Genomic DNA, 13,000 nt, shown 5'->3' on the forward strand with positions numbered 1-13,000 from the left:
AGGTTTTCCTCTCTGGTATTTTTAATTTTCTCATTTTAGAAGGTGCATGTGTTATGTTTGTGCTTTTAAAAGCCTTTTTTTTCTATTTTTTACTTTCATGATTTTTTGTTTGTTTGTTGGTCTTTGTACTCCAGTGCTGCGGATAAAACCAAGAGTCTTCCACACGCTGGGCAAGCACACTCCAACTGAACTGGATCCCGAGTCCTGTTGTAAGACTTAATGACAGTGTGATACAGGGGAAAAACATCACCAAAGATTGCCTTAACCTGAGCATCTTCACGGATACAGATGAAGAGCCAGCTGCACCCACACCATTCCCTACCTCTGGGTAACTGCGGTGCTGATTCCCAATCTATTAGGTACATTCTGCCTGCTTTTGATCTTCATATTAATGCAGCAATGCAGTTTGCACTCCTGGGTGTTGCACACTGGCACTCAGCATTATGCTGAGAGATTCTTCCAGTTTGTTGCTGATAGTTGCAATGTGACCATTACTAAGACTATGTTTTCTGTTCTGTTGTGTGAACAGGGTATAATGTATTTGTCTACTCTGTTTGTTGTTGTTGTTACATTTTCCCCCATGAGACACAGCCCTGGGGATGGAGAGAGGGCTCGGTAGTTGGGAGCACTGGCTGCTCTTCCAGAGGACACAGGTTCAATTCTTAGCACCCACATGGCAACTCACAACTGTCTGTAACTCCAGTTTCAAGGACCCTGACAGACAAGATGCAGGCAAAACACTAATGCACATAAAATAAACAGTGAATCATTTAAAAAGAAAACCACAGCCCTCATTCACTATGTGGTCAAGCTCCCTCAAACCCTTCATCCTTCTATCTCCATATCCTGAGTTCTGGGCTTTCAGGATGCTGTCCTTCCTAGTCCTCCATTCTACTCCTCATTGGACAAGTTCTAGTCTGAGACTATTATAAAATTTTCTGGCATAAACAATTTGTATATTTTTGTGAATTGAATACATATTTCTGGCTGGGATATGTCCAACATGGATGCTTAGACATTGAAAGTGCATGTGTTTATTTCTAACATTCACAAGTGTTTCCAAGGTGATGATCCTAGCTTACAATCTCCTCAGAATAGGAACATTCTACCTGGTCCATATCTTCATCAACACTGAATGTTTTTAGTCTTTTCTGTTGGAGATACTATGATGGTAGATACTCTTCACTTGCAGTTCCACTTTCGCTGGAGAGTCAATGACCTTGGGCTCTCATGGCATATTCACCTTTTGGAGGCCCTCTTTCTCCTGTGATCAACTGCCAGTTCAAATGTTTGTTCAATTTCAATATCTTCCATCCTTTTTTACATGGTTAGTTTCTGTTTTATACTTTATGAATGTAAAGATGTTTGTATAAAAGATTTATATATTCCCTTTATGGGTTCTTTGTCAAACTTGTAAATATGTACAGCAGTTTAGATGAGAAATGGCCCCCATAATAGGCTCATGTGTTTGAACACTAGGTTCCCAGTAAGTAGCACTGTTTGTGGGCAGTAGGTGGTGCAGCCTTACAGGAGGAAATATGTTACTAGGGAGTGGACTTTGAGATCAAACAGCTTTGCCCTACTTACAGTTTCTGCTTGCCATTGAAGATGTGAGTTTCTGCATTTTCTGTCATCATGCTTGCCATTGGCTACTATGTCTCCTAGCCATGAGGGACTGTCATCCCTCAGGAAGTATTAGCCCAAAATAAACGCCATCTTTAAGTTGCCTTAGCCATAGTATTTTAATACAACAACAAAGTAACTAATACAGTATGTATACATAGAACATCTTCACTTTGTGATTTACTGCTACCTCTTTTATCTATAAATCATTTATAAAATAGATCCTGGTTTGTCTAAGTCTTTTCAGGATAAAATAAATTAATACTTGGGGTAAGAGAAAAATAAGCTGAAGGTAAAGCAAACCCCAGAAGTGACTTTAAGGATGAGTTTGGAGAGCTGACTAGGACAATAAGGTAAGGGAGTAAGTATAAAAATATTCCAGGTGGAGGAAAGAGACCATGTCAAAATGTAAGGCTGTTTAAGCACCTAACCTGCTCTGAAGTCATTCCTCCAGAGCAGAGAGTATGCAGGGGGCATATGTGTGGCACAGGTAAAACTCCTGAGCCTAGAGTAGATGGCAAGGACCTTGACTTTATCCTTTTGATCACTGAATTCATCCTAGTCTGGCCTGACTTTCCATGGACCAATGTACTTCAGTGGGCATTTTCTCATCTTTGTAACATCTACTCTTATTCTCCTGACAACAGCTATCCTGTTTTCCTTCCATGTGATGAAGTCTTGGTTTGAATGAGGATGGCCCACATAAACTCATAGATTTGAATATTTGGTCTCCAGTTGGTAGAACTCTTTGAGAAGGATTAGGAGGTGTGGCCTTGTTAGAGGAGGTGTGTCACTGGGCTGGACTTGGATAGAGCTCATATTACTTCCTGTTAGTTCCTACTCATATGCCTTCTGCTTATGGATGAGACACAAGCTTTCAACTGCTGCTCCAGCACCATACCTGCCTGTCTGCTGCCATGTCTCCTGACAAGATGGTCATGAACTCTTAAGTTGTCTTGATTATGGTGCCTCTTCACAGCAACAGAAAAGTAACCAAGACAGATGCTTGGTAGAAATTAATCTACCCACTCCTAGCTCAACGTATGGCATAGCTAGGTCCCATCAGAGCATACTTTTTAATTGAAATGGCTCGTGACCCAATCAAATTTCAATGTAAGAATCATGTTTTTTATCTTTGGAGAGACAAAATTACTTGTTTTCCTTTGGGCTTTATCAGAGAATAGGATGTAACTCTCTCTGCTTGCTGCCAGCTTGACTGAACAGAAACCAACTCTGGCTGAAAACAGAGTTGCCTCAGAGGAGAACTCAGGCTACTTTGTCTTTGTGGTATTACCTGTGTTCCTGGATCAAGCCATGCCTAGAATTTCTGCCAAGTGAGCCCCCTTTAAGTATGTAGTTTAACCAAGTATGATTTAGTTATTGTTTATAATCAAGAGTTTTGAAATGCAGCTGAAACGGTCACTTAGAGATGCTGTATGTCATATCAACTTGTCAATGGTGAGAGCAAGGGTCAGTGGTTAGACAAGAAGACAACAAGACAGTCACATGACATCCTGTTGGATCTGGTCCTCATGACACTCCTGTGAAGTTCATGTTCAGATTCCCTTTTTAACAGAGAAATTGAACTAGTGAAATACAAATGAACCACACAACTGTTAAGTTCACATATGTGTAGACGTGAACTCAAGCCCTTTGCCTCTAAATCTAGTGATCTTTCCACTGCTCTGGGGAGACAGCCTTTCTAGGTGAGTTACTAGGTACATGATAAATGTCCTTTATATATCTGTAAATAAATTATGATCTCAGCCATACTTCCCTTTAAAACAGCTTGGTAGTGAAGAGAATCCAGGGGAAATGTAACTTACTCTTATCCTGGGAATGCCTAGTCAGTGCCATATCCTCCGGGAAGAGCCTGTTCTGAATGGTGTCAGTCATGGCTTCCTGGTTTCCAGCTGGCACACTCCTTCTGTCCTCATGGACTCCAGTCATCTTGGTTTTTCCTGGAGTCTCTTCGCAGACAACTACCTAAACACACACAACAGGAAGAGCGCTGCTGGGGCTGATTACCAAGTTAGTTCCTTGCTCATGCATTCTGGTCTTTAGGATGTGTTCGTTGGTGAGAACAAGTCTAGACCCCATGTCTTACCAGAGTACATACCATGCCCTTCATTTATTTCTGAGTGCTAATGAGTCCCACAGAGGCAGGCCCATGAGAGTGAGAACTCTACCTCCGGGTCTCCATTCCATCTCAACCATCATGGCATCCCATGAGGAAAAAATGCTGTTAGTCCTCTTGATAAAGCATCTAGGTAGGTCAAATAGCCAATGGTGGGCCACACTATTAGTAATCTACTGAGGGAGGGCATAACCCTCCATCCCTGTTCTCATCACCTGTAAGGAGGCTGCTGGGTACTCCTCCTTCCCCAGTTTACTTGACATTTTTCTTTTTGTCTACTACCTTGTGTTTCTTCTCAAGTCTCCATTTTCTGATCTATGAGACTTATAATGAATGTAAGATGGCGTGAACAGCTCTGGAAGTAGCCCATGCAGTTGACTGAGCATCTCAAACACTGGTCACAGTGCACATTCACAAGCAATTAGGGTTAATGTGATATTATTACTTATGGAAGGGTACACAGCCCTGGAAACAGGATGGAGAGATTTGTTTTTTTCACTGGGAGATTGAGTTTGGGAAATCCTCCAAAAGCAGAATCTGTCAAAGTCTAACTTGTAAAATATAGGTAGGAGATGGATGGAAGGGGAAAGGGATGTCTGGCAGATTAATGAGAATGAGCAAAGATATGGGCTATTTGGAGAAGTGTTAGTGGCCTAATAGCATGGAAGGGGTGGTCCGGGAGCTGTGGCAAGAGCTAAGCGAAAGGAAAAGGGGGAAGAAATAGATGAGGAAGACGAGATGAGCCTAAAGACAGGGTGGGCTGTGACTGAATTCCGAGTGGTCTTCCATACAAATCAAGGAGTTTGGATTTTATTTCTTAATTTTGACAGACAAGCAGTGAATGACACTGATCAGCTATGTATTTAAGGAAGATCACATGGGGTTTTTTTGTTTGTTTGTTTTTGTTTTTTGTTTTTTGAGACAGGGTTTTTCTGTGTAGCCCTGGCTGTCCTGGAGCTCACTCTGTAGACCAGGCTGGCCTCGAACTCAGAAATCCACCTGCCTCTGCCTCCCAAGTGCTGGGATTAAAGGCGTGCACCACCAGTGCCCAGCAGGAAGATCACATGGTTGAACCACATCAGGAGCCTAGGACACAGATACCTTGGGAGGATGGGTAAGGTGTGACTCCTTTCTTGGTTTTGGAGGTTCCGATTCACATGACTCTTTTTCCTTCGTGATGTTTTCTTCATCTTTATGTCTAGGACTTAAATATGAAAATACCAAGGAAAAGTAAAGTCTTGACTGTAGATGGTAGATTAGCCCAGTCTAAGTGAGATGACTGAGAATGGTGAATTTTCCTTTAAAATGAGGAGCCAGGACAAACAAATCAGACAGATAGCTTGCATGAGCTTCTGCCTTTTCCAACCAGTAAGAATGTCAACTCTTACTTAAATCCTTTCATTATCCAGTATCTCCAGGATACAATCTACGTCCTCTTGTGGTCTTCCAGGTTTCCACCTTTCCAATTCCACCTCTCTTTGTTCCTTTCCTCCACTTCTGTTTGGGTTTAGCTCCTCCGTTTGCCCCAAACACACCAGCTTATTTGAGTGCTTCTCCCTTTTTATTAGCTACTTAGTTTTTCCAAAAATGCCATTTGCATCTTCTATTACTAACAAACCAAAGAGCTCTTTTGTCTAAGTCGCAGTACTTAAGAGTCCCCCAGTGTGCTTTAGATCACGGTGTGTTGTCTATGGATCTATCTTCAATGACCTCCTCTCTGTTTTGTCAGCTAGGGTTTGCTGCCTGAATACAGTATGGGTTAAGAAGACAAGAGCAAGGAAGGCCAGGCAGGGTCACTGAGAACCTGCTGTGCACTGGGTACTTTACAAGGTGCCAGGGAACAGAACCAGTTCATGCACTGGGACCATGGCCAGCCCATAGCAAGAAAATGAGTTCAGCCATGAGTCATCAGTGGCTAGACTGTGCTTTTGTTTTACAGATAAAACTTACCTCAGTTCTGGAAGGAGAAAACTCCTCCAAGGCTGAAAACAAAGAGGAAAACAGTCATTTTTGTGAGTTTACCCAAATTAGGCTACGTTGTTGGTTATAGACCATCAGGTGACTTGATCAAATGGGAGGGGAATCTTAGGACATGGCGAAAGCAGACAATGGCCACAGAATGTTCCATGAACTTTTCTTGCACATGGGGCTGAAGGCCAAGCAGAAAAGAAACCAACTTTTCTAAATTTTCAGTGTGTGTAAGTTATAGCACATCAAATGGCTTGGACCATTTTCTCTGCATCCCTTTCCAGGTATGCCTATGAAGGTCAAGAGCATCTAGATCCTGAGAGGACACTGCATGTGTTATCTGGGCAGTTTCAATTGCCGAAACTGACGTAGGTCAGTGTGTGAATCTTGCTTGGACCGCTCCCTAACTTCATGCTCTCTGATCAAAACCCCACTGTTATGTGGCAGAGATTCAGTTTCGTCAAGATTATGTCCCAGTGATAACAACATAATACAACCCACCTTCCTCTTAATCACTAGCCCCACATCTGATGTCAGTAACTGTTTGGAATCTAGCCAAGAACTCCTAAGAAAACAGAAATTAAGAATCTGACAGGCTGCCTGAAAGGCCAAGCACACCAGTTCCCAGGCAGTGTTTGGAGGAGAGCACCACACGCCTTCATCCAGTGGCTAGTAGTTCCTTATAGAACTCTAGGAAACCAGCACTAGAAGACAAGTCAGATGGACCTTTTTAAATATCTCTGATGTATTAATTGTTGCCTATTTAATAGCTCTGAGCTCTCAAGTTACCATTTATAGTTGGGAGCAGGAGTACTGACTCCCAGGGTCATCTTGAGGATTGGATGTTGCTGTGTAATTCCTGGTCAAATGAAGGAATCACTGCTAGAAACCCACGTGTCAACAGGAGGCAGACAAGCTAACTGGCAGAAAGGATGACAATCACAGAAAACAGAGCTCTGATCTCTGAGACGAGGTGACTAGCTCTTCTCTAAGGGTCCAAGGGCATCTTGTAAGAACATGAACTCTACTCACACATCCCTACTGCCAGTTCATCAAAAAGGATGAAACTGGACTCTGCTCACCCAGAGCAAAATGAGCCCACTGAGCAAGGAATAGATCCTTCACTGATCCCACAAAAGTGCTCAGAAAGTGCCTACTATGTGCCAGACACTATAGCAAGAGTTCATATAATTTACTGCTGTCTGCAATTTGAAGAAGTACCGGTCACTTTACTCAACATCTGCTATGGCAGACACAGTGATAAAACATGCTTCTTATCCTCCTGGGGAATACTCCACTTACAGAAGAGTGGTGTTTCAGAGAGCTGAATGCTGAGTCCCAGGTACTTCTGAACATACCATTCCTTCAGGGCTTGCCTTATGAACCCTCACAAGGACTCTAGATATGGGTGTTCTATTAATTGTACAGGTGAGGACATTGAGCAATATTCAAGGTCATAGTCAGAATCTGACTGAGGCCTGTACAATTCTACTTGGGGGCCCCAACTGAATTGCTACATCATCTCCCAGGTGGCACTTAACACCACCAGCAGGAGCCCAGGAAGTATTCCTTCCAGGCTCTGGTTGTTTTCTTGAAAACATAAAATATATAAACTTGGATTATCCTAAAGGACTTGTCTCTCTGAAAGAGGTAGTTAGTAAAGCTATTGGCACAGATCAAAAGAGATGAGGGAGGGGCCAAGGATCAATTCAGACCATGTCTGCTCATCTCAGTACACACCTTCTAACTCTACATAAAAGGTTCAGGGTTCAGGATCCTGACCACTAGGAGCCTGGAAAAGCCTGCTGCAAATAAGGAGCTTTCATCTTGCTGGAGAATACCCTAGACTCACGTCTGTGGGAGTGTAGTATTCTTAGTCACATATCAGTAAGGTCAGGAGAAGCAATACCTTTTGGAGTTCTTCAATCTCAATTTCATAAGTGGCTAAAATAAACAAAAGATATTTGAAGTCAGTTTATCTACTCATCTCTCACAGAATTCAGGATTAGCACAATTCACATGGTTACAGAGTCCAGTTTTCTCACCCTTCAGAGCATTGATCTATGACCTGCTCTGCACGGGTAGGAAAATTCTAAGGTTCAAGGTTTGAATTTTATGGGGATTTCCAGGGTGGAATTTATAACTGATGAAAGCATCCTGCTTAAAAGAAAGCATTGAAAATCAGTAGCAGCACTTAGAAGACAAATTTGAAAGGTGTGTGTGTGTGGGGGATGTATGTGGGAGGGTGGGGAGTATGTGTGTGTGTGTGGGGGGTGTATAGGGTGTGTAGCGGGGGGACTGGGGCTGGGGAGACAGATTAACAGGAACCTGAGTCAAATTCAACAGATATTTGCCAGATTCTGTCCCAAGTGCCTTTTCCCTAAACTTAGCTTGAAAGAGGAGCCTGAGAGGACATAAATATCTTCTGACTTTCCTAATGGTTAACAAGATCATGACTTCCCTAATTATTTAAAATTGTGGGAATTGGTTTTTTAAAAATGTAAGAATTGGCTTCAGGGATGAGTCCTGTCACTCTTCCTGAGCGGTTCAGGTGAATTCCCATGAGCCTGTTCATCTGTGAAGCTGGGCCATCAGTACTTCCCAGATAGCAATTAGAAATGTTGTCTACAAGACACTGGACATTTATGAAAAGTGTCAGATTTTCCAGAAAATTGCTTCTCACTACTTCTTGCTTAGCAAACCTCTCTAAAAGTTTTGAACTGGGATGGAGGTGTGGAGCAGGCAGGGCTTCTGTTTTGTTTCTTCTACTACTAGCCTAAAATTGAACAAAAATGTCCCATTGATCATATCTTAATATAAACATATAGTCCACTGACAAAATAAACCTAATCCTAATTTTCTCTAAAATTTAGGTTTTCTTAGACCTTAATTTCTACATTCATGATTAATAATGTAGTTCTACTTAGGTAACTACAGATGTTTATCTTTAGTTGTTTCTTATTCAGGAAAAATATTTTATGCCCTTTGTATTAATTTTTTGTTTAATATCCACCCTTTTTAAAAAATAAATATGTTTATGGGGCTGGAGAGATGGTTTAGTAGTTAAGAACACGTGTGGTTTTGTGGAGGACATAGGTTCAAGTCCCAGCATCCACATGGTAGCACAGATCCACCTGCATCTCCAGTTTCAGGGGGTTCTAAGAGCCTCTTCTAACTTCCTTGGGTATCAGGAACACACATGGCACACAGACATACATGTAGGCAAAACACTCATAGACACAGAATAAAATAAATCTAGAAAAATTCAAGTCTGCTTATGACACAATTTTTGCCATCTCCAAGTATTGACTTGTTTCTACTTTTTTTTAAGTTTTTTTAAAAATATTTTATTTGCTATATGTATATGAGTACACCCAACACACCAGAAGAGGGCATCGGATCCCATTACAGATGGTTGTGAGCCACCATGTGGTTGCTGGGAATTGAACTCAGGACCTCCAGAAGAGCAATCAGTGCTCTTAACCACGGAGTCATCTCTCCAGTCCCTTGCTTCCACTTTTTCAAAAAGATAATCTTCTCTTTCATGTTTGTATCTGTCTTTCATAGAATTAACAAATTATGATTGTGCTTGCTTCCCTTTACCTACCATGGAGAATATCAGTGCATGTTATGTCTAAAAACTACAAAACCAAGGCTTGCAGATGCTCTGAGGATACTTGCTCCAGCCAGTAGGCAAAGATTACATTACATATTCAGCTAACAAATGTCCTCATAGCGTCAATGCTCTATCAAAGAGAAGTCTCTTCAACAGGAGGCTTTGGCAGCCAGACTTACTCCAAGGGAAGAATACAAGCCTTGGAAAAGAGCAGGGAGGGACAGATGGAATGTCTAGGAAGGGGGAAAGGGCAGGGAGAAAGGATTCTAATCTCAAAAATAAAAGGGTTGGGGGGGGGGAACTGTACTCCAAAAGAATCAGCAAGGGACTAGGAATGCTAACGGGGTTTGATCCACAGCTTTGGAGTCTGACTGTTTCTATGCAGGGGTCTGTACCTTTCCTTCTATGACTTGGGTTTCCAGGGTGGTAGGGAAAGAGAAAAACCCAGAAGAGTTTCTTCAGCCACTTTCCAACTGCAGCGATTCATTCCCTGGAGACCCTCTATTTCTCTATATCCCATGTGATCTCAGACAAGTCTCCTTTTTACATCAGGTGAGATGACTATCATTAATATTAAATAACTCGATAATAAAAGCAGCCAACTTCATAGTGTAGGCAATACCCTTCCTTTTGATAGTCACACTTTCCCAATATGGAAACTGATACTCCAGAAAGTGAAAAAGCTTGCTCAAGGCCACTCAAGAGAACAGCTTTCCAGCTGAGAACTTTATGGTGTGAAGGTGGCCCTGAGTCTCTCCAAGACCTGTCAAGAATTCCGGGGTACCCAGGAGGGAGGCTAGTCAGAGGGCACTGGTCTTGATGAGTTATGTAGTTTCCAGAACAAGCTGAATCCTGTGACCCAAGACTGAGCTCTGTAAGGTGGGCACCATGTGTACTATCACCCCAAGCTGCTGGCTTTGTTTCAATGGATTGAACCGCTGATAGGAAAACAGATTCCTACTTCTGGATTCTCCCCTCCCCGTCTCTCTCTTGATTTCTTGCTCTTGAGAGAAACATTATTTAAATTAAAATTTAAAAAGGTGTGAGAATTATGTTCCAGTTCGTCATTATTTTCTAATCTATAGATACTTATCTACTAAAGGGCCATCTCCATTGAGTTGCTTTTCATCTCTGTAAATAGCTGTTTTATGTGTTTGCATCCTCCTGTTTCTGGTTCCCCAGTGTCATTCTTCTATACTGTGTCTCTCCACCAAAGCCACAAGATCTTGATCACTGTGGTTCACAGGATTGGAGTCAGGTGTCGGATCCTTTCTCTGTTTCCTTTCTCAAAATTGTCGGGAGCTATTTTAAGTCCCTCTGCATTTCCACATGCATCTTAGACTAGTCCTGCTATAGCTACAGAACACCTTGCTGGGATTCTTATAGAACTGCCTTAAGCCTATGTACCACTTGGGGAGAACTAATGTATTCTTTTTTCTTTTACTGTCAGTTTTACTCATTGGTTCTTCTGATCCACAAACAAAACGTGTTCCTTCATTCATTTGGATTAGATTTAAATTTCTTTCAATCTAAATTTTATACTCTTTAACATTTAAGTCTTCTGCATGCTGTGACAAGTTTAAGCCTGTGTATTTATCTTCTGGGGAGAAAACTTAAAAGGTATTATACTTTTTCAAAAGCAGCAGCCACGTGCACGTTGATAGAACATGCAAACACAACCGTGTTGTAGTTCTTGGTGTGGGTCGGGCAGTGAGGGTGGAGGGTGGGGGGGTGTAGCTTTGGTAGGTTCTTGTAAACTCTTAGGAATTTCCGCAAATTAAGATGCTATCTCTCTTTGCCCTTTTACTTCCTTGTGTGCCGCTTACTGGTTAGAACTCTCAGCTCTGCACTGAGTAAGCACAGAAGATGAAGACATTCTTTTGTTTCAGATTTTGGAGAGAAAGCTGTCGGTCTTTAACATCAAGTAGCATGTTCTGGAGGCTTCTTGTGGCTATCACTTATCATCATGGGAGAGCCCCTCTTCCCTTACTTTTTCAAGAATTATGATGTATGTCAGAGTTGCCCAATATCCTTTCTGAATATATGGCGTGATTTAACTGCTTTAATCCGTCATTATGGTGGGTTGCATTGATTGACGTATGGATACTGAGCTGGCGTTGCATCTCTGATACAAACTGCAGTCAATTATGCTTGCTGCATTCGATTGTTAATAGTCTTAATAATATTTAAAGGTCTTCACTGCCACTCTCAGAAAGGACATTGACCGGGGGTTGCTGTCTGCTTAGTCTTAATATCAGGCTTGTGCTAACTTCATGAGATGATCTAGGAACTGTTTGCCTCTATTTTTCTTGAATATGCTGCAAAACATCAGTGTTAGCTCTTCTTTAAGTGTTTGGAAGCATGTTTCAGTGAAATCATTTGAATGTAGATGCTCTTTGGGGAACTTGCTTATGTGATGTGTATACTCACACAAGCATGCATGTATCATGTATGCAGATACCCATGTGTGATGGGCATGTGCATATGTATATTATGTTCACATGCATGAGGACACCCATGTGTGTTGGAGGTGTGCATGTGTACTTGGAGGCCAGAGCTTAGTGTTGGGTACCCTTAACTCCCCTTCATTTTACTTTCTGAGGCAGGCTGTCTCACTGATCCTATCTCTGCTTTCCAAATGCTGGGATTATAGGTGGCAGCTACACCTCCTGGCTTTCACATGCGCCCTGGGAATTAAAACGCCAGTCCTCACACTTACATGGCAAGCTCTCTACCCACTGAGCCATGGCCTCAGTCCCTATTTGGGGGACTCTTTAAATTCTAAGTTCAAGTTTTCCTAAGTGTTACAAGTTATCAAATTATGTTGGGTGATTCATGGTGGTATGACCTTTAGGAGGAATTGTTTTGCTTTTGTCTAAGTTGCCACATTCATGTGTGTACAGTGCTTTGTAATGCTTCCTTATTTCTTGGTACCCACAGGATCTGTGAGGTGATCCCCACTTTATTCCTGAGATTGTTAATTTTTTAAGTCACTCTTTCTAGAGATTTGTCAATTCCATTGATCTTTGTAAGGGGGTAGGACACAGACAGAACAACTCCTGACAGCTGGCCACAGATCTTCAGTTTTTCAAGTCTTACCTGGGCTGTTCTAATCTATTACAAAGATGTCCTTTTACAAAGGTAGTCTTAGCCATCTCCATCCCCTCCCATCTGACTCCCTGCTGGTCCACACAATCATTTCTTAGTTGGACCAGGTCTCATTTTCTGAGCCCTTTCTGACTTTTTGGTCATCAGCCCTGACCTCCTTGAAGTACGCAAAGGACTGACTCTTCAGAAAAGCCTGAAGAAAGGCTTGGGTTAGTAATTCCTTCTTTAGGTATCTGAAATGGTGTCCCACAGAAGGCCCAATTTGGAATTTGTGCTACAGAATGAATGAATGATGACTTGTCCAGCTTTCCATAGTCAGCCCTCAGCTTCACCCTCCAGCATGAATAACCCTGTATGTATGAGATCATCCATATACCTCCCCTGCAGCTCAGCTTGTCATGAGGAAGATGGATCAACAGAGAATCCCAAACCAGGATCTTGGTAAGGCATTTCTAGAATAGTAGGTTTTGGGTAAGGGAGTCTCAGGGGTACAGAGAATAAAGGTGCAGACTTAGACTCAAACTTCCCCTTGGTTCTGTGAGCCTTTA

The 13,000-nt window shown here is 42.1% G+C and overlaps 1 protein-coding gene across 3 annotated transcripts in view; it reads right to left on the minus strand.

The window, feature by feature from the left end:
* Fyb2 (FYN binding protein 2) overlaps window positions 1-13,000 on the minus strand; it is a 106,721-nt gene that overhangs the window by 24,388 nt on the left and 69,333 nt on the right. For all 3 annotated transcript variants that reach the window (XM_028786406.1, XM_028786396.1, XM_028786386.1), the window contains exons 6-9: window positions 7,638-7,672; window positions 5,711-5,742; window positions 4,862-4,964; window positions 3,450-3,609 (exon numbers count right to left, since the gene is read on the minus strand). In XM_028786406.1, the coding sequence (XP_028642239.1) occupies window positions 3,450-3,609; window positions 4,862-4,964; window positions 5,711-5,742; window positions 7,638-7,672 (330 nt within the window). The remainder of the gene's footprint in view (window positions 1-3,449; window positions 3,610-4,861; window positions 4,965-5,710; window positions 5,743-7,637; window positions 7,673-13,000) is intronic.

This window comes from Grammomys surdaster, unplaced genomic scaffold, assembly GCF_004785775.1.
Source record: "Grammomys surdaster isolate TR1022 unplaced genomic scaffold, NIH_TR_1.0 100, whole genome shotgun sequence".
In the NCBI taxonomy this organism is placed as follows: domain Eukaryota; kingdom Metazoa; phylum Chordata; class Mammalia; order Rodentia; family Muridae; genus Grammomys; species Grammomys surdaster.